Below are 20,486 nucleotides of genomic sequence, written 5' to 3'. Positions count from 1 at the left end.
TTCTGCTACTTATTAGTTGGTGACCTTAATAAATTTACTGAATCTATATGAATATCCATTTGCTCATTTCCAAAATACTTCACCTCAAAGGTTTCTTCTGAGATTAAGACTGTTAAAATAGTCCATGATGCATAAAAAGTGCTCTTTTTAAAAAAAGCGTAAAAATGTACATTCTATGCTTCTCAAACTTAGGGTATGTATACTTGTACAGCTTTCTAATCAACTCTAATCAACAAAATGAAAGAAGCAGTAAAGATTGAAGACAATGGAAAGCAATTTAAAACGTTGGAAACAAGATCACTTGATAGACTGCACAATAAGCATAACTGTTTGATAGAAAACATGATACATACACATTTCATGCTTTGTGGAGGGTTCCTGTAGCTAAATCTGGGTCCTTTCCTATATAAAGGAATTTATTCTTTGACTTTAAGAGTACATACTTGAAATAATGTGAAAACACTTTTGTATAGGTATCTCAGGATAAGTTTCTAATTAGAAATATATCCACAGTCCCAGGATCTATTTTTCATTATTTTTCAGAAGCCCACATTATTCCGAAATGAGGGATTTTCTTCCACTTCCTTCCTTGTGCTCTGGGGTAAGAGGTTGGGAATCATTGGTTTCAGGAACTTGAACTCACTGGTGGTTCCCGAGCCTCCCATCAGACATACCTCATACTGGTAACTCTGAGATAGGCTCCCGGTGCCGCTGACGTCCACCAGATGACCCAGAAAGTGGCCCTCAGGAACTGAGCAACGACCTCCCGAGGCCGCCCTGTTCCTCCTGCACAGCCGCACCGCCACGAACAGCAGCACCGAGAAGAGGAAGAGCGAGGACACAGAGGCCAAGGCGATGACCAAGTAGACGGTGAGCAAGTCGGCCTGGGCCTGGTCCGGGGCCGCTTCCGGGAGCGGCAGGTAGGGCTGGGAGAAGCCATCCACCAGGAGCACGTGCAGCGTGACGGTGGCAGACAGCGGAGGCTCGCCATTGTCCTTCACCAGCACCACCAGCCTGTGCTTGGCCGCGTCGCGCTCGCTCAGCGGCCTGGCGGTGCGCACCTCGCCATTGTGCGCCCACACGCCGAACAGCCCGGGCTCCGTGGCCTTGAGCAGCTGGAACGACAGCCAGGCGTTCTGGCCCGAGTCGCCGTCCACCGCCACCACCTTGGTCACCAGGTAGCCGGCCTCTGCCGCCCTGGGCACCAGCTCGGTGCAGGGCGCAGAGCCGTTCTGCAGCGGGTACAGCACGAAGGGCGAGTTGTCGTTGTCGTCCACCACCACCACGCGCACCAGCGCCTCGCTGCTCAGCGCAGGGGAGCCTCGGTCTGTGGCGCCCACGCGGAACTCGAACGCCTGCAGGGCCTCGTAGTCCAGCGACCTGAGGGCGAACAGGTGCCCGTTGTCTGTGTTGATGGAGACCAGGGAGACGAGGGGCAGGTGCGGGTCCTGGGGCGGCAGCAGTGAGTAGGTGACCTGGGCGTTGGTGCCTGAGTCTCTGTCTGTGGCGCTGACGCTGCCTATGTGCAGGGCGGGGCTGTTGTTCTCAGGGACCAACAGGGTGTAAGAGGTTTGGGTGAAGGCAGGGGCGTTGTCATTGACGTCGGAGACCAGCACGATTATGCTGTGCTCAGTTTTTAGCTTGGGGGTCCCCAAGTCGGTGACGGTGATGGTAATGTTGTACTCAGTGTTTCTTTCTCGATCCAAAGGTTTCTCTGTCATTAGAGTATAGAAATTCTCCACGGATGGTTTCAGGACGAAGGGGAGATCGCCCTGGATGGAGCACACCATCTTTCCATTGTTCCCTGAATCTTTGTCTCTAATCCTAAAAACAGCAACCACTGTCTCAGGAGAGTTTTCTGCAATTGGACTAGTAAATGATGACATAAGCAGCTCTGGCGGATTATCATTTATATCTGTTACCTCAACCACCACAGTACATTTTCCAGAAAGCCCTCCGCCGTCTTTGGCCTGAATAGTTAATGTGTAAGTCTGAATTGCCTCATAGTTCAATTCGGCTTTAAGATGCAGATTGCCAGATGTTGAGTTGATTTGAAACGTTTTGATAATTCTTTCAGTGGCATAGAAAAATGCATAGAATATTTCCCCATTACTTCCGGTATCTAAATCTCTAGCGGACACCGCGACAACCCTGGAGCCAATCGGGCTGTCCTCGGGCATTTGCACCTTGTAGAGAGACTGCACAAATTCAGGGGCGTTGTCGTTTATGTCTACCACCAGGATGCGCACCAGGGCGGTCCCAGATCTGGGCGGAGAGCCGCCATCCAGGGCCGTGAGGGTTAAACTTAGCTCAGGTATCTCTTCACGATCCAGTACTTGATCCAATACCAATTCCGGATAGATATTCCCCTCCCCGCTATCACGGACATTAATATGGAAATAGGTATTAGGGCTGATGGTGTAGTTACTCAGGCTGTTTTTTCCAACATCCGAATCCTGTGCACTTTCTAGAAGAAATGCTGCCCCTGGAGTGGTACTTTCTAATATTTTCAAGGGAATCTCTGTATCTAGAAATACTGGCGAATGATCGTTGATATCTCTGACCCATAGTTCAGCACGGAAAATCTGAAAAGGCTTTTCCAGTAACAACTGGAAAGGCAGCACACAGGGCTCTGTGGGGCCGCACAGTTCCTCTCGGTCCAATTTCTCATTTAGAAGTAAATCACCAGTAAGCAGATTGAGCAGTAAAAATTGTATGCTCTGGTCTGAAACAATTCTAGATCCTCGGGCTGACAGTTCCCCCGCCCCCAACCCTAGGTCACTTGCTAGGTTGGTGAGAAAACTGCCTCTCTCAGTTTCCTCCGCCACGAAATACTGGAGCGGTTCCGCGCTAGCCCAAGACATTCCCAGAAATACACAAAGATATAGAACTTGCCTTTTCTGCACGGCACGCTCCATGCTGGCCTCCATGCTTCTTTTAATCAATCTTTCAAAATCACTTCCACTCAGCTTCAAGCAGCTCTCGGAAATGGCAGCAAGTAGAATCCTTAGAAACGAGCTGGATAGTAGTAGCAATGCTTGTGGGGAGGGATCCTCACTTTCCTACAGTTTCAATCACCACGATTTCCTTTCCTCTATTTTTCTGGCCAGATTTCCTCTTTACGCTGGAATCCTTTGTGCCTGTATTTTTCCCCCCCTCTTTTTAGCCTACAGCGCCACCTTGCGTTTTGTATATGTTATTCCCGTTCTCAAGAATAAAACAAAAAGATGGTGGATTGAAGGCATTCTGCAACGAGTGTTTTTTCCCCAGTGTCTTTGCTGTTTCATCCCATCTTTTTTCTTCAACTGGTCACAATAATGCTAGTAAGTAACAACTTTTGTAGTTTCCCCCTCTTATAATGTGAATTCGTAGAAAAATAAATCTATTTTTTTCTTAAATCTAGGGGCATGAAATTAAACTCTGTCTCCCCACCAAAATCCTAAGAAAATTTCTCCTATTTTAAAAATTAATAGTAAAGAATATATAAGAAAATGAAGCCTCTTCCAAAAGTCAACAAATATTTGTTGAGGACATTTTATTTATTTGTAAACGATTCAACAATAATGATGTTCCTACAGCAGAATAATTGGCCTCTCAGTTTCCTGCGAATTAGTCCATTTGACTTTCAAGGTCTTCACTCTTAACCCATAATATATTCTGGAACATTTTCTGCATACCCCCACCCCCAACCTTCACTCTTCACCTGCTTTAAGTATTATATATAAATTATTGTTCACCTGTAATTTCAGTGACTAGAATCTCCAATATCCAATGAATACTCTTAAAATTAGTAGTAGCAAGTAGGTCAATCTTGTGTTTATGGAAGTACTTTTAGTATTTCATCTTTAACTATGATGGTTGATCTCAATTTGGGGTAAATACTCTTTTGAATCTAAAAAGTTTTCTTCGTTATTCTTTACTTATTTTAAAGTAATTTTTGACATCTGTTGAAATTATACTTACATTCTTCAGTTTTTAAAATTTTGAGTTTTTGATATAAATGACATTTAACTACAATGTATTATCATTTGAATGCATAGATGGATTTGATGTGTCAACATGGTTTTAGGATTTTTCTGGCCCATGTTATTCTGTGTGTATGTGTGTGTGAACGGTGTTTAATTTTTATAGTCTTGGTATTAAACTTATACTGATGTCATAAAATGGGTTAAGAAGCTTTCCATCTATTTTATACAACAGAATAGTTTTATAATTATATGATTATCTGTTTCTACATGATTAATTGCAACTTGCCTCTTGAACTGGTTGGGTTTAGTGATTTCACTTTTAGTAGATTGATGACTACCTTTTCTATTTTACCTTTGGTTATTAATCTATTCAGGTAATTTGGGTTTTTTTAAGTAATTTGCATTTTATTTTAAAAAACCATGCATTTTATCTAGTTTGCAAATTTCTTGGTAATGTTTTCTTTGTATTATGTACCTTTAGTTGTATCCCTAGTCTTAATAGCAATGTTTAGTATTTTACCTGGTTTTTATTCTTGGTGAGATTTTGAAAGGGTATCATTTTTTTGATAGGGTACGATTTTTGAAAGGGTATGATTTTTTTTTTCAAAATAATCTATGACCTTGGTTCAAAATTAAATAGCACCAAGAGGCTTATAATAAAATACATTGTTTTTCTGCCCTTTCCTTTCTTATTTTTCTTAGTTCTCCTCCCAAGAGCTAGCTATTTTTCAACTCTTTTAGTTACCTCTCTGCCACTAATCTGTTTTCTTAGGTATTTTGATGAGTTAATTTTAGATATTCTCAATTGACTCATTATGTTGGATTAAATTTTAGCCCTTTTATGCCTTCTTTCACCCACAATATATTAGAAGCATTATTTTGTTCCAGTTCTTAAGGGGAGTGCTTTCAACTATTCCCCCATTCAGTATGATGCTGGCTGTGGATTTGTCATATGTAGCTTTTATTATTTCTAGGTGTATTCCTTCTATGCCTAGTTTGTTGAGGGTTTTTTTTTGTCACGAAGAGGTGCTGGATTTTATCGAATGTTTTTTCTGCATATGAGATGATCATATGGTTTTTGTTTTTAATTATGTTCATGTGTTGAATCACATTTATTGATTTGCATATGATGAACCATCTTTGCACCCCTGGGATGAAACCCACTTAATTGTGGTGAATTATCTTTTTGATGTGCTTTTGGATTCAGTTTGCCAGTATTTTGTTGAGGATTTTTTCATCTATGTTCATCAGGAATATTGGTCTGTAGTTTTTTGTTTGTGTGTCCTTTCCTGGCTTTGGTATCAGGATGATACTGGCTTCCTAGAATGGATTAGGGAGGATTCCTCCTTTGATCTTATGGAACAGTTTCAGTAGTATTGGTACCAGTTCTTCTTTACAGGTCTGGTACAATTCAGCTGTGAATCCATCTGGTCCTGGGGTTTTGGTTGTTGTTGTTCTTGTTTTGGGGAGATTTTTTATTATTAATTCAATCTCACTTCTCATTGATCTATTCAGGATTTCTATTTCTTCCTGATTCAAGCTTTGAAGTTTGTGTGTTTCCAAGAATTTGTCCATTTCCTCTATATTTTCTAGTTTGTGTGCATAGAGGTATTCATAGTAGTCTTAGATGATATTTTGTATTTCTTTGGTATTAATTGTAATGTCTCCTTTTTCATTTGAATGAACTCATTTGAATCCATACTCTTCTTTTCTTGAAGTTATCCTTTTTCTCTTTGTTTTGATTTTTGTATTTCCTTTTGGAAACTTTTTTCAGATGTCTGTTCTTCATTTAGTTTGGGAGACTAGAGAGTTGAGTAATACCTCTGAGCAGACTGGTAGTGCTTCTCAATTCTTATTTTCATTTTAAAGTGAACTGGAAGCATTGGTTGAAACTCCAGTGTCAGTGTGATTAGTTCTTTCTACTTGAACTGGTCAGATTACCTACCTCTTTAAAATCTCCTATCCAGAAGTAAAAGGGATGGGTTGAAAGAAGGTAAAGGATTGAGTAGGGGAAGAGGAGTGTATGTTTGCTTCAAGATAGGCTAAGTAATACTTCGACACCAAACAATTCCCTCAAATCTCAATGGCTTAACACAGTGAATGTTGATTTCTTTCTCATGTTGTATATCCTATGTAGTTTATCACAGGGCCTTTCTCACAGTAGTCAGTGAGAGATCCAAACTTATGAAGATTCCGCATATACTTTCATGATGACTGTAGTGGTAAAAGTAAATGTGTTAAACTATGCTTCTGAGAACTTCAGCCCAGAACTGTTATATGTCACTCCTCACATTTTATTGGTTAAAGGACATTACATGGCCACACATAATTAAAAAATAGAATTGAGGCCAGGTGCGGTGGCTCACGCCTGTAATCCTAGTACTCTGGAAGGCCGAGGAGGGTGGATCGCTTGAGGTCAGGAGTTCGAGACCAGCCTGAGCAAGAGCAAGACCCCATCTCTACTAAAAATAGAAAGAAATGATCTGGCCAACTAAAAATATATATAGAAAAAATTGGCCGGGCATGGTGGTGCATGCCTGTAGTCCCAGCTACTCAGGAGGCTGAGGCAGTAGGATCGCTTAAACCCAGGAGTTTGAGGTTGCTCTGAGCTAGGCTGACGCCATGGCACTCACTCTAGCCTGGGCAACAGAGCGAGACTCTGTCTCAGAAAAAAAAATAGAATTGAAATTCTACCATGTATCCAAGATAAGGAGAAATGTTTGTAATTAGTTCTAACGACTATCATAGCATTTTAACAATCAACCAGCATTCAATATATAGATGATTATTTACTTTTACTATCCATATTACCCCTGCCCTCAACTTTGCCAGTGGAACCTCTCATATAATGACCCTTATTTTTGCATGCTAAGAAAATAAAACTCCAGACTTATGATAGTTTTAAGAAGGTGGGTTACCCAGTGACTGCAGTGGAGAAATGTGGTCTGACTACTAGAGATTTAACTGATTTTCAGGCAGTTTTAACACAACTCTCCTTATTTGGCATGCTACCATCATTTTCAGAGCATCTAGGGTTGCCATTCTGATGCCTCTAGAAGTCCTGCATTCTAAATAGGATTGGTTATCACTCAAATTATCAGGAATAGGGACCTTTCATTTAGAGTCTGTAAAGGAAAAAGGCTTAAAACAAAATCATCAAGCCATTAATGAACTATTTCTTTAAGTTAATACATCTTAGTTTAAGACTAGGAAAGAATAAAACATTTACATGTACTCCTGAGAGACTAAGGATAAAAGTGTTTGATAAATTTAATGTATATTTTTGAAGAAAAAAAACAGAACATGGTCTGAAGTGGATTCAAAGAGTCTTTCAAGCTGCAGTGACCAATGATCACGCCACTGCACTCTAGCCTGAGTGTCAGAGCAAGGAAGGCCCTGTCCCCCCCCAACAAATAAAAAAGAAAAGAAAAAGAAACAGATTGAAATCCATTCATTCAACACTCATTCATCTATATCTAGTTAAATATAGTCATGTTCTGCATAAGGATGGTTTGGTCAACCACAGGCCGCATATACAACAGTGGTCCTGTAAGATTATAATGGAGCTGAAAAGCTACTGTTACATTTTCTATGTTTAGATATACAAATATGTATTATTGTGTTACAATTGCTTACACTATTCAGTAGAGTAACATGCTGTAGATTTGTAGCCAGGAGCAATAGGCTATACTGTGTAGCCTAGGTGTGTAGTATGCTATATCATCTAGGTTTCTGTAAGTACACTCTGTGATGTTACACCAATGACAAAACCACCTAACGAGGCATTTCTTAGAACTCATCCCCATCATTAAGTGATACATGACTGTATATATTTTCTAAGCCCATGTGACAAAAAACCCACTCTGTGAAGAGTACTGTCTTGTGGAGCAAGGAGATCATTGATATGTCTGAACAGAGTATTCAATGAATGGAACATAGGATTCAATAGATTCAAAGAAAAAATAGCCTAATTAATATGTCATTGAAATAATTGGAAAACTGAATCTTCAAATTGAAAAGACATTAGACAGAGCTTCTCATTTCTGAAAATGATGGTATAAATAATTCATGTGACCTTCCTGTGGAAAACAAAAAATAATGAACAAAACTTTAAGTAAATAACTTCAAAAATATTGAAGAGCTAAAAGCATAGTAGAAAACACAGCAGAAAAATCCCAATTTTTGATGGAAGCCTGTAATAGAGGAGTATACAGTAGATCAGAACAACAAAACTTCTCATGCCCTAAGGACATTTGAAAATATTTGTACTTGGGCTTTGATCTGAAGCTATGTGGGATTAAAGGAATATAAATCAAAGCTAGGGGAAACCACAGTTGCAGCATATTATAGAAAGATCCTCCTCCTATTAAGGGACCCCACAGGGCTACATTCATACTGCAAATACAGTGTGAATGCCAACAAATCTAAACCTATTGTCCCTCTCCAACTCCAGCAAAAACAAAAATAAATAAATGGGACCTGATCAAATTAAAAAGCTTCTACACAGCCAAAGAAACTATCACTAGAATGAATAGACAACCTACATAATGGCAGAAGATATTTGCATGCTATATATCTGATAAAGGACTGATAAATATAATCTATATAAAACTCAGGAAAATCAGGAAGAAAAAGTCAAACAACCCCATTAAAAAGTGGGCAAAGGACATGAACAGAAACTTTTGAAAAGAAGATAGACTAATGGCCAAGAAACATATGAAAAAATGCTCAACCTCTCTAATCATCAGGGAAATTCAAATAAAAACCACAACGAGATATCATTTAATTCCAGTGAGAATGGCTTATATCATAAAGTCCCCAAACAACAAATCTTGGCGTGGTTGCAGAGAAATAGGAACACTCATACACTGCTGGTGGAACTGCAAACTAGTACAACCTCTATGGAAAAGTAATATGGAGATACTTCAAAGAACTAAAAGTAGAACTACCTTTTGATCCAGCAATCCTACTACTAGGTATCTATCCAAATGAAAAAATGTCATCCTATAATAAAGACATCTGCACTCAAATGTTTATAGCAGAACAATTCACAATTGCAAAGATGTGGAAACAATCCAAGTGCCCATCAGTACATGAGTGAATCAATAAAATGTGGTATACGTATACCATGGAGTACTACTCAGCCACAAAAAACAATGGTGAACTTACACCTCTTGTATTATCCTGGATAGAGCTGGAGCCCATTTTTCTCAGTGAAGTATCACAAGAATGGAAAAACAAACACCACATGTACTCACTTCAAATTGGTACTAATTGATTAACACTTAAGTTCACATATGCAAGTAGCATTCATCCTGTGTAGGGCAGGAAGAAGGGGGGAGGAGGTGGTGGGTAAATTCACATCTAATGGGTGCAGTACACACTGTCTGGGGATGGGCACCTTTGTAGCTATGACTCAAATGGTGCAAAGGCAATATATGTAACCTCAACGTTTGTACCTCCATAATATTTTGAAATTAAAAAAAGAAAGTTTGAAGATAACTTAAAAACATATACACAGAAAAGTAACTAAATTGAAAAAGAAGGCAATTATTACCTTGAGGATAAAGAAAAGAGGCTTTTCTTTTTTACTCTTAAGGCTCAGGTGTAAGTCGTATTTGCATGGTGATAATTATATAAATACTAAACAGAATTTTGATATTGCTAGGTAGAGGAAATGTGCAAGTGTGTGTGTGTGTGTGTGTGTGTGTGTGTGTGAGAGAGAGAGAGAGAGAGAGAGAGAGAGAGAGAGAGAGAGAGAGAGAAAGCCCCTTAAGAAAGGAAGTAAATGGATAATATCGAAAACCAAAATTTGAAAAAAAGGCATTTTATAAGCATGTGATTTAGAAATATGGAAGTAAATATGGGAAAAAACAGTTAAAAGCATCAAAGTGGTTATCTCTGAGTAGTCTCACTTGAATAAAATTGAAAAAGTATAGCATTATATGACTTCAAATTAAATTTTTTAAAATATAAAGTGTCTAAACAATTATGGGTAATATCCTTTCAAAATACATTGTAAATGTTATAAACATTGATAAGGTAACAATATATATAAAACACAAAAGGTGTAAGTAAGGTGCGGAAAGGAGGGAGGGGATGGATGTAAGAGTATTTGCTCATTTTTAAGCAGGCAGCTAAGTAATGCTAATATCTTAATATGCATCATAATCTTGTTTTTTAACCTTATAGGGATTATTTATCTAAATGGAAGGAAGTTCTGTAGTTTCATTTTTGTTTTATTATATTCAATCTGATAGTTTTAATTAGAAGCTATTAATTTATTATAGATCAATTTTATAAAATTATTTCCATCTATTTATTCTTATATGCATTCATAGAAGTATTTTAGAATTTTATGTTGATTTAATGAAGCTATTTCTGAATGGTGGAATAACGATGTTAATTTGCTTTCTCTTTTGTACTTACTGCATATGTTTGAATTATGTGACTATATATTATCTTAAAGAATAAGAATTATTATTTCCATAGCAAAACAATTTATTATCAGACAGTAATCACAAGGCTACCAACTTTTTCTACTATTTTTTAATGTAACAGAAATCAAATCCTTTAGAATAACAGCAGATGGTCTAATTAAATAATATCAATTTTGAAAGAAAATACTCAATTAAGAAAACACCATCCAGATAAAATACTGGTTCATTTGAGGGAAGAATAGTGGTTTTGAAACAACACAACAGAAATCCAACAATTTACAAGATTACCAAAAGTTTTGAATAAATAAAAATTATTTTTAAAACTGAAAACTATATTTACAATAGAGTTAGATTCATGCCGACAATAATCAGAAAGTTTGGAACACAATTCTCTTAAGCATAACAGGATATCAATGAACAAGCTCAAAGATCGGGAACCTGAAAACACCTGTGGCTTCCAAAACTCTGACCAAATAGCAACAACAACAATCCTAAGAAACACTTTCTCTGCTATTGAGTGCACATGGAATTTGTGAAATGGCTAACAACAACAAGAAAAAATAGAGGAAATATAAAATAGTCCAGCAGGTTGAAATAACTATAAATACAAACGAGAGGATTGGGAACTTATAGATTGATTAGTGAATTCTATAATTTATCACTATGTGTTGTCAGTTAGATTCCTAATTAAACCTCGAACGATTCCTAGCATTGGGATTCTCCTACATGTCCCTACCAATCCCTTCATCCAAGAAGTTGGGGAATATTGGTTTAAGAAACTTGAACTGGCTTGTCTCAGAGCTTTCTGCCAGGTAAACTTCATGCTGATAATTCTGAGACAGGGTCCCGGTGCTGCTGAGATCCATCAGATGGCCAGAAAAGTGGCCCTCAGGCACTGAGCAGCGACCCCCCGAGGCCGCCCTGTTCCTCCTGCACAGCCGCACCGCCACGAACAGCAGCAACGAGAAGAGGAAGAGCGAGGACACAGAGGCCAAGGCGATGACCAAGTAGACGGTGAGCGAGTCGGCCTGGGCCTGGTCCGGGGCCGCTTCCGGGAGCAGCAGGTAGGGCTGGGAGAAGCCATCCACCAGGAGCACGTGCAGCGTGACGGTGGCAGACAGCGGAGGCTCGCCATTGTCCTTCACCAGCACCACCAGCCTGTGCTTGGCCGCGTCGCGCTCGCTCAGCCGCCTGGCGGTGCGCACCTCGCCATTGTGCGCCCACACGCCGAACAGCCCGGGCTCCGTGGCCTTGAGCAGCTGGAACGACAGCCAGGCGTTCTGGCCCGAGTCTCCGTCCACCGCCACCACCTTGGTCACCAGGTAGCCAGCCTCTGCCGCCCTGGGCACCAGCTCGGTGCAGGGCGCAGAGCCGTTCTGCAGCGGGTACAGCACGAAGGGCGAGTTGTCGTTGTCGTCCACCACCACCACGCGCACCAGCGCCTCGCTGCTCAGCGCAGGGGAGCCTCGGTCTGTGGCGCCCACGCGGAACTCGAACGCCTGCAGGGCCTCGTAGTCCAGCGACCTGAGGGCGAACAGGTGCCCGTTGTCCGCGTTGATGGAGACCAGGGAGGCGAGGGGCAGGTGTGGGTCCTGGTGTGGCAGCAGTGAGTAGGTGACCTGGGCGTTGGTGCCTGAGTCTCTGTCTGTGGCGCTGACGCTGCCTATGTGCAGGGCGGGGCTGTTGTTCTCGTTCACGAACAGAGCATAGGAGGTTTGGGTGAAGGCCGGGGCGTTGTCATTGACGTCGGAGATCAGCACGGTTATGCTGTGCTCAGTTTTTAGCCTGGGTGTCCCCAAGTCGGTGACGGTGATGGTAATGTTGTACTGGGCTCTCGTTTCTCTGTTCAGCGACCCTTCAGTTACCAAGGTATAGAAATTTTCTACGTTAGGTTTTAGAAGGAAGGGGAGATGGTCTTCGATGGAACATATCATTTTTCCATTGTCCCCGGAGTCTGGATCTGAAATTCTGAAAATAGCAACCACAGTTTCTGGGGAGTTTTCTGGGATATCACTGATGAGTAAAGACATGGTCAGTTCAGGGGCGTTGTCGTTCACATCCATCACTTCTATGGCTACGGTGCATTTTCCTGAAAGACCCCCACCATCTGCCGCCTCAATTTCCATACGGTAAGATTGAATTTCCTCAAAATCCAACACTTTTTTTAATCTGATTTCTCCTGTGATTGTGTTTACTTCAAAGGCCTGAATGACTTGATTTGAGGATTGAAAAAATGAGTAGGAGAGCTCCCCATGGGTCCCAGCATCTAAATCTCTAGCAGAGACAGTGATGACAAGGGAACCTATAGGGCTGTTCTCAGGAACCTGCACCTCATAGAGCCTCTGAGCAAATTCAGGGGCATTGTCATTGATGTCCAGGATCATGATGAGAACCTGGGAAGTCCCGGTCCTGGGCGGTGACCCGCCATCTATGGCGGTGAGGGTTAACCTGATCTCAGGCTGCTCCTCTCGGTCCAGGGCTTTGTCCAGCACCAGCTCTGGGTATTTCCTGCCATCGCTGTGATTGCGGGTGAAAAGGTAGAAATGGGAGTCGGTGCTAATTACATAGTTCTGAACTGTGTTGCTACCTACATCCAAATCTTGAGCTATATTCAAAGGATACGGAGTCCCTGGATGGCTGCTTTCAGGGATTTTTAGGAGTATTTCATTTTCCAAGAATTCTGGGGCATGGTCATTTACATCTTGGACCTGTAGTTCGCCTTGAATAAGCTGCACTGGATTTTTCAGTAATACCTGGAAATGCAATATACATGGATCCGTGTCACTGCACAACTCCTCCCGGTCCAATCTTTCTTTTAGGAGCAAATCCCCACTCTTCTGTTCGAGTTGCAAATGCTGTCTGTTCCCTTTGGAAAGAATCCGGGCTCCTCGCGCAGCCAGCTCCCCTACACTCAGCCCCAGATCTTCTGCTAGGTTGGCCACAAAAAAGCCGCTGTCTCTCTCTTCTAGAAGGGAATACTTAATGGTAGCACTGCCCGCCTCCCACAATAGTAATAGGAAAATAATGGCGGTCACTTGCCTTTTCGCCGGCGCTTTGGGAAGCGGTGACTCCATCGTTCCTCCGGGTCCAAAAGATGCAGTATTGAATCACCAAATAATTGCGTAACAGCCAACTGAGCTATCTTGGTTTAAATATCTTGAATTACTTCTTTTTAACATTGACTGACATGGGTGGTCTGCCTCTCTCAAACCTTCTTTCCCTAGCGCTGAAAAATATTTCCTTTTCGAGCTGCCAGAAACTGCAAGGCTTTTAAGAAGTCACTGAGTCTGCAGTTTTTCACTCTCTTAGCCTGCAGCGCCACCAAGCGTTCTGCTTTACAACTTCAGATAATTTTCATTTCAAAGCATTGTAATAGCTAAAACATAAGGCATGCTTTTTAGGTCCTAGCCCGTTATATACTCCCTCTTCCCCCACCTGTTACGCAGTCTTGTTTGGACAGCTAACAACAGTGTGACAGCAAAATTAATGTCTCTGTCTATATTCATCTTCCTTATAAAGGTACAAGTTCAGTGTACAAAACTGCTCTGCTCAAGGCAAATTCATTTATTCATTTAACAAGTATTTGTCTGTGTGGGCATTCATTTAATTTCTTGAGATAATACAGTAAATAAAACACAATATATGCTTGCTCTTGGGTTTATGTTCTATTACAAAAATACTAATGTGTTATATTGTTTTAAAAGAAATTATCAGCTGAGCATGGTGGCTCATGCCTGTAATCCTAGCACTCTGGGAGGCCAAGGCAGATGGATTGTTTGAGCTCAGGAGTTCGAGACCAGCCTGAGCAAGAGCAAGACCCCGTCTCTACTAAAAATAGAAAGAAATTATATAGACAGCTCAAAATAAATATATAAAAAATTAGCCGGGCATGGTGGCGCATGCCTGTAGTCCCAGCTACTTGGGAGGCTGAGGCAGGAGGCTTGCTTGAGCCCAGGAGTTTGAGGTTGCTGTGAGCTAAGATGACGCCACAGCACTCTAGCCCAGGTGACAGAGTGAGAATCTGTCAAAAAAAAAAATTTAAAGAAATTATGAAGTTTTAACACCCAGTTTCTTTTCCCAAATTGCAATGTGCCTGTAACTCCTGAGAGAAAACAAAAATCTTATTTCTTGTCAGTCTCTGGTCTATGTAGCCTTTGGAAATTATTTTCCTTCATAAACTAAGTTCGTGCAATGTCCAGTGAAGTTGATAGGAAATGGCCATTTGTTTTATTAAAAATCAGTATACGCTCAGAATTTAGGCAATGTCTTTTCTACAAACATGAAGAAGACAATAAATTCGATGAAGTAAAAAAAGATACTTTGTGGGGAAGGGTTTTGACATGTCTGCTTCAGAGAGGAACCGATCCCAGTGTACATCCTCTGGGACTGCGGAGATGGGGATATTGAAAAACACCACTGCTCCAACTAAAGTCATGTGACTGGAGTGAGAATAGTGAAAAAAGCAAATCCCTCCAAAGAAGAAGAATACTATTCCAAGGAGGGGAGGGTAAATATCTGAGAATACAAAACAGTAAATGTTCCCTACACTCATTGAACCAGTTGGTAATCACACATGACAGTTCATTTATCTAGACACAAAACCCACTTGAATATGATTTAGTTAAGCCCAATTCCACTTTAATTAAGAATAAAAATAAAATATTCAGTTAATTGTTACTTTAATATAAATTCCCTGCCTTTGACAGGAAGTTAAAAAGAAGGATTTTTAATGAACTATCACAAATATAACTGACACAAATAAGACCAAATATGGGCTAAACTCTGAAAGTAAATGGTTTTATGGTTAACAAAACAAGTGATGCTTACACAGCACTAGAAGAGAAAATCTGACATTACCAGATAACCTGCCACAAATACTTTATGTAGGTCTTGGCAGATATCACACAGAGAAACTTGGGAGAGTGAAAGGAGGAATTTGAAAAACATAAGTTGGATTTTACAAAAGAATACCTTTTAGCTTTCAAACTGTTAGAAAAAGATGAGATAAATTGTGCTCTCAAGGATTTTATATTCTGTAATAGAGCACAGGGCCAGCAAAAGAATGTTTTCTGTTTCGAAGGAAAGCAAAAGCGTGATTTAACTAAACAGTGATATTTAGTAATTTCACCAAAGGGTATATTATTGTAGAAAGGATATTAACATTTCTTTATTCGTAGAAAATATATTTAAAAAAAAATTGACTACTGGAATGTTGGTAACATTCAGCAAGTATTTATTAAGCATTTATATTATAATTGGCTCAATGTTTTTAAAAACAGACCATCATGTACTTACATGAGGTTCACAAACTCTAATTTAATGTGTGGACACTAGTAAAGTCTATGTGCATAGAAAATATGTATTGACTATTATGATATATTTGAAATGCACATAAGTATGAATGGATATCTTAGCATTTAGCCATCCTTAGTGTTTATCGTAAGTATTACACTCTTAGGAGTTAGCCCAAAATGAGACTTACATTGGAAGATGAAATACAAACAAATACTCACATTTTTGTATAGTCCTACATAGCAATAGTGAAAAACTGTCCCCAATAGTTGGAAATACAATTTTACTTAAAGGCTTTGAAATATGTTTTTGTAAAAAGGATAGGTGATTTAATTAAAAGTATTTTAATTATGCAACTAAAATTTTACTTTTTACTCAAATTATCAAATACAGTCCAGAGAAATAACAAAAAACTACTAAGCTTGAATAGAGAAAATACTGTGCATTGCTAGTATCTTTTGAAAAAGATTCAACCTAAAGAACAGAGGTAAATTAAGCAAGAAATAGACCATCAATAACATGTACCTTTAAGTTAAAAGAGATTTCCAAACTTAATAAGTAGGGTTTAGAATAATAGAGTAATCCAGTACTTAACTGAATGGGAAGCTATTCCGAAACGTGGAGCTTTCCTCCATTTCCCTCCCAGTTCCCTGAGGAGCGAAGTTGGGGATAATCGGCTTCAGAAACTTGAACTCGCTGGTCCCTGAGCCTCCAGTTAGACACACCTCATACTGGTAGCTCTGGGACAGGGTCCCCGTGCCGCTGACGTCCACCAGGTGGCCAGGAAAGTGGCCCTCAGGCACCGAGCGGCGACCCCCCGAGGCCGCCCTGTTCCTCCTGCACAGCCGCACCGCCACGAACAGCAGCACCGAGAAGAGGAAGAGCGAGGACACAGAGGCCAAGGCGATGACCAAGTAGACGGTGAGCGAGTCGGCCTGGGCCTGGTCCGGGGCCGCTTCTGGGAGCGGCAGGTAGGGCTGGGAGAAGCCATCCACCAGGAGCACGTGCAGCGTGACGGTGGCAGACAGCGGAGGCTCGCCATTGTCCTTCACCAGCACCACCAGCCTGTGCTTGGCCGCGTCGCGCTCGCTCAGCGGCCTGGCGGTGCGCACCTCGCCATTGTGCGCCCACACGCTGAACAGCCCGGGCTCCGTGGCCTTGAGCAGCTGGAACGACAGCCAGGCGTTCTGGCCCGAGTCTCCGTCCACCGCCACCACCTTGGTCACCAGGTAGCCGGCCTCGGCCGCCCTGGGCGCCAGCTCGGTGCAGGGCGCAGAGCTGTTCTGCAGCGGGTACAGCACGAAGGGCGAGTTGTCGTTGTCGTCCACCACCACCACGCGCACCAGCGCCTCGCTGCTCAGCGCAGGGGAGCCTCGGTCTGTGGCGCCCACGCGGAACTCGAACGCCTGCAGGGCCTCGTAGTCCAGCGACCTGAGGGCGAACAGGTGCCCGTTGTCCGCGTTGATGGAGACCAGGGAGGCGAGGGGCAGGTGTGGGTCCTGGGGCGGCAGCAGTGAGTAGGTGACCTGGGCGTTGGTGCCTGAGTCTCTGTCTGTGGCGCTGACGCTGCCTATGTGCAGGGCGGGGCTGTTGTTCTCGTTCACGAACAGAGCATAGGAGGTTTGGGTGAAGGCCGGGGCGTTGTCATTGACGTCGGAGACCAGCACCGTTATGCTGTGTTGAGTTTTCAGTCTAGGTGTCCCCAGGTCAGTGACTGTGATGGTAATGTTGTACTCAGCTCTGCTTTCTCTGTCCAGGACGCCTTCCGTTTCCAGAGTGTAAAAATTCTCCACGGAAGGTCTTAGAATAAAGGGGAGATTGTTATCTATAGAACAAATAACCTGTTGGTTATGTCCAGAATCTGCATCTGAAACACTGAAAACTGCCACTATGATCTCTGGCAAGTTTTCAGGGATGGTGCTGATGAGTGATGACATGGTCAGTTCAGGGGCGTTGTCATTCACGTCCAGGACCTTGAGGACTAAAGAGCATTTTCCTGTTAGGCCCCCACCATCTGTGGCCTCAACATCCACGTGATAAGACTGAAATTCCTCATAATCCAAAGCCTTTCTCAGTCGAATTTCTCCTGTGATTGTGTTTATTTCGAAGGGTTGGTTAACGTCATCGACTTGAAATAGGGCATAGGATACCTCCCCAAACGATCCTGCATCTAAATCTCTGGCTGAGACGGTAATAACCAGAGAGTCAAGGGGGCTGTTCTCAGGGACTTGAGCCTCATAGAGCTCCTGAACAAACTCAGGGGCGTTGTCATTGCTGTCCAAAACCTGGATCTGAATCTGTGAGGTTCCTGATCTGGGCGGAGACCCGCCATCCAGCGCGGTGAGCGTTAGCCTGAGTTGAGGCTGCTCCTCGCGGTCCAAAGCCTTGTCCAGCACCAGCTCTGGGAACTTCCTGCCGTCGCTGCGATTGCGGGTGAGAACGTGGAAGTGAGGATTGGAGCTGATTGTGTAGCTCTGAAGGCTGTTGCTGCCAACGTCTAAATCGTTTGCCATTTTTAAAGGAAATATCTTTCCTGGCGTAGTAACTTCTGATATTTTCAGGATCATTTCTCTAGAAGGGAACTCTGGGGCATGGTCATTTATATCTCTGACTCGCAAGGCAGCCTGAAAAAACTGCAAAGGATTTTCCAGTAACACTTGGAAAGGAAGCACACACGGCTCAGTGGAGCCGCACAGCTCCTCCCTGTCCAGTTTTTCATTTAGCAGCAAATCATGGGTCTGTGGGTCAAGCTGCAAATGCTGTCTGTTCCCCTTGAAAACAACCCTGGCGCCCCGTGCGGCCAGCTCTCCCACCGCAAGTCCCAGGTCCTTTGTCAAGTTGGCTACAAAAGTGCCACTTTCTGTCTCCTCCAGTACTGAATACTGAATCGATTCTGAACCCACTTCCCACAGAAGCATCAATAAAATGAAGATCGCCACTTGCCTTTTCTTGCGCTGTGCTTTTGTATGCACCATCTCTATTGTTCTGTCTGATTCCATAGGAAAAATCCTCTTCAGCTCCCAATCACCACATCCGGCGACGACCCTCCGAAATGTTTTTGCTATAGATTTTTAAATTTGTTCTTATAACTTGTCTGGCGACGACTGCCTTCCTGAACACGTCTATCTTAGCTTTAGCTCTAACTATATTCTGTATTTTTACCTGGCTTCTGGGTAAAATGGAGTCCACTGAATCTGCAGAGCTTTTATTCACTCTCTTAGCCTGCACCGCCACCACGCGTTCAAATTAATAACTTCATGAGGGGTTTTCACATCACTACCATTTCTGAAATCTGAGCATTATAAAGACTTTTGGGTCAAGTCAGCGTTTCTCAAACTCAGTGTGTGAACCACATACATAAAGAATTGCTTGGGAATATTGGGTTTTTGCACGTTGTTTTTTTTAAAAGCCAATTCCAGGCTCCCCTCCAGATCTTGAATCAAATTCTCTGGTGGTGCTAAATACCAAGAAAGATTGAAGAATACTTCAATCTTTTTCATTAAGTGATTCTCATGCATAGCAACATTTAAGAATCACTACTTCAGGTAATGTAGAAAACTTCCTACAATCACCTTTGATTTGGCAGTGCAATTATCTCTGATGACCAGTGTAATTTGTAAGTCCAAGAGATACACTATTTAATTGTCCCAACAAACATATCAACACACTATACAAAATGTGGGAGTTTGTTAGCAACACTAATAGTAAGATAAAAAACCAATTCTCTATAAGTGGCATGAAGAACAAAATTATTTTGTTAAGTGACTATGCCAAGATAGTAAAAAAGAACCATTAGGCTATTAGGAGGAAAATTGAGACCAAGAAGAACTTATGACAGAAATATCTAAGCAAATGAAATTATTTAAAAGAGGAACCTGGAACAATCAAATAATTGCCTTAAGCATTTTAGGACTCTACTTCATTTTTGTATGGATAGAATTGGATGTGGTTTTAAGAGACTTTTCCATTTTTTTCTTTTTTGTCAAATTCATTTCTTACATTAATTAATTAATCAATGTCCAAATATATTACCCTGTTGTAAGAACATGATGCAATGCAGAAAATAAACATTCAAGAATTACGTCCACCATCCTCTCACAGCAAGGAGGACACTAGGTCCTACAAATACAGGCCAAATCAGGTGCTGTAAAAAGGTGAACTACATTTCAGTGAATATCATGGAAGTCAGTGATGGAATATCATGACTATATTTATTCCTATCTCACCAGTTTCTGCTCAGATAAATTGGAAAATGTGGCTCTAAATATCCTGAAAATGTAGGAAATAGGTCAGGACACCTATAAGAATACAAAATATGCCAAGCACAATTCATTGCAGATTGATTTCTTATTTATTGAGAGGTAATTGGGTCATGAGGGAGGGGCCCTCCTGAATAGGATTAGTGCCTTTATAAAAAGCGACTGCAGAGAGCTTTTTTTGCCCTCTTTCCACAATGTGAGTATACAATAAGTCAGCAGTCTGCAACATAGAAAAGGGCCTTCACCAGGACCTAATCATGCTGGCACCCTGATTTCAGACTTCCAGGCCCCAGCACTGTGAGAAATAAATTTCTGTTTTTTATAAGCCACCCGGTCTATGGCATTTGTTATAGCAGCCTAAGCTGATTAGGACAGTGGCCTTGTGCAAGTTGCTGTACTTCTGCGTGTTCCAGTTTGTTCTTCTTGAAAATTAGGAATCAATGGTACCATTATTTTGAGGATTAAATGAGAGATATATATAAAATATTTAGAAACAGCCAAGTATAGAAAGAACATAGTAATAATAA

The 20,486-nt window shown here is 41.6% G+C and overlaps 3 protein-coding genes across 3 annotated transcripts; all 3 read right to left on the bottom strand.

The window, feature by feature from the left end:
• Positions 1 to 289: 289 nt before the first annotated feature.
• Positions 290 to 3,144, bottom strand: PCDHB7 (protocadherin beta 7). Its single transcript, XM_045551024.1, has one exon. The coding sequence runs from the start codon at positions 2,928 to 2,930 to the stop codon at positions 540 to 542; it is 2,391 nt and encodes a 796-aa protein (XP_045406980.1). The 5' UTR covers positions 2,931 to 3,144; the 3' UTR covers positions 290 to 539.
• A 7,359-nt stretch (positions 3,145 to 10,503) lies between these two features.
• On the bottom strand, positions 10,504 to 13,488 carry LOC123637882 (protocadherin beta-17). The gene has a single exon (XM_045551023.1). The coding sequence runs from the start codon at positions 13,480 to 13,482 to the stop codon at positions 11,131 to 11,133; it is 2,352 nt and encodes a 783-aa protein (XP_045406979.1). The 5' UTR covers positions 13,483 to 13,488; the 3' UTR covers positions 10,504 to 11,130.
• A 2,132-nt stretch (positions 13,489 to 15,620) lies between these two features.
• On the bottom strand, positions 15,621 to 18,980 carry PCDHB6 (protocadherin beta 6). Its single transcript, XM_045551022.1, has one exon. The coding sequence runs from the start codon at positions 18,697 to 18,699 to the stop codon at positions 16,291 to 16,293; it is 2,409 nt and encodes an 802-aa protein (XP_045406978.1). The 5' UTR covers positions 18,700 to 18,980; the 3' UTR covers positions 15,621 to 16,290.
• Between the last annotated feature and the right edge of the window lie 1,506 nt (positions 18,981 to 20,486).

The sequence above is a fragment of the Lemur catta genome, chromosome 5, assembly GCF_020740605.2.
Source record: "Lemur catta isolate mLemCat1 chromosome 5, mLemCat1.pri, whole genome shotgun sequence".
Taxonomy (NCBI): domain Eukaryota; kingdom Metazoa; phylum Chordata; class Mammalia; order Primates; family Lemuridae; genus Lemur; species Lemur catta.
The sequence above is the reverse complement of the archived record's forward strand: the minus strand, read 5'-3'. Positions and strand labels throughout refer to the sequence as shown.

Excerpts from the sequence above, each read along its gene's own strand:
- LOC123637882 (XM_045551023.1), bottom strand. The coding sequence starts at position 13,482 with ATGGAGTCACCGCTTCCCAAAGCGCCGGCGAAAAGGCAAGTGACCGCC.
- PCDHB7 (XM_045551024.1), bottom strand. The coding sequence starts at position 2,930 with ATGGAGGCCAGCATGGAGCGTGCCGTGCAGAAAAGGCAAGTTCTATAT.
- PCDHB6 (XM_045551022.1), bottom strand. The coding sequence starts at position 18,699 with ATGGAATCAGACAGAACAATAGAGATGGTGCATACAAAAGCACAGCGC.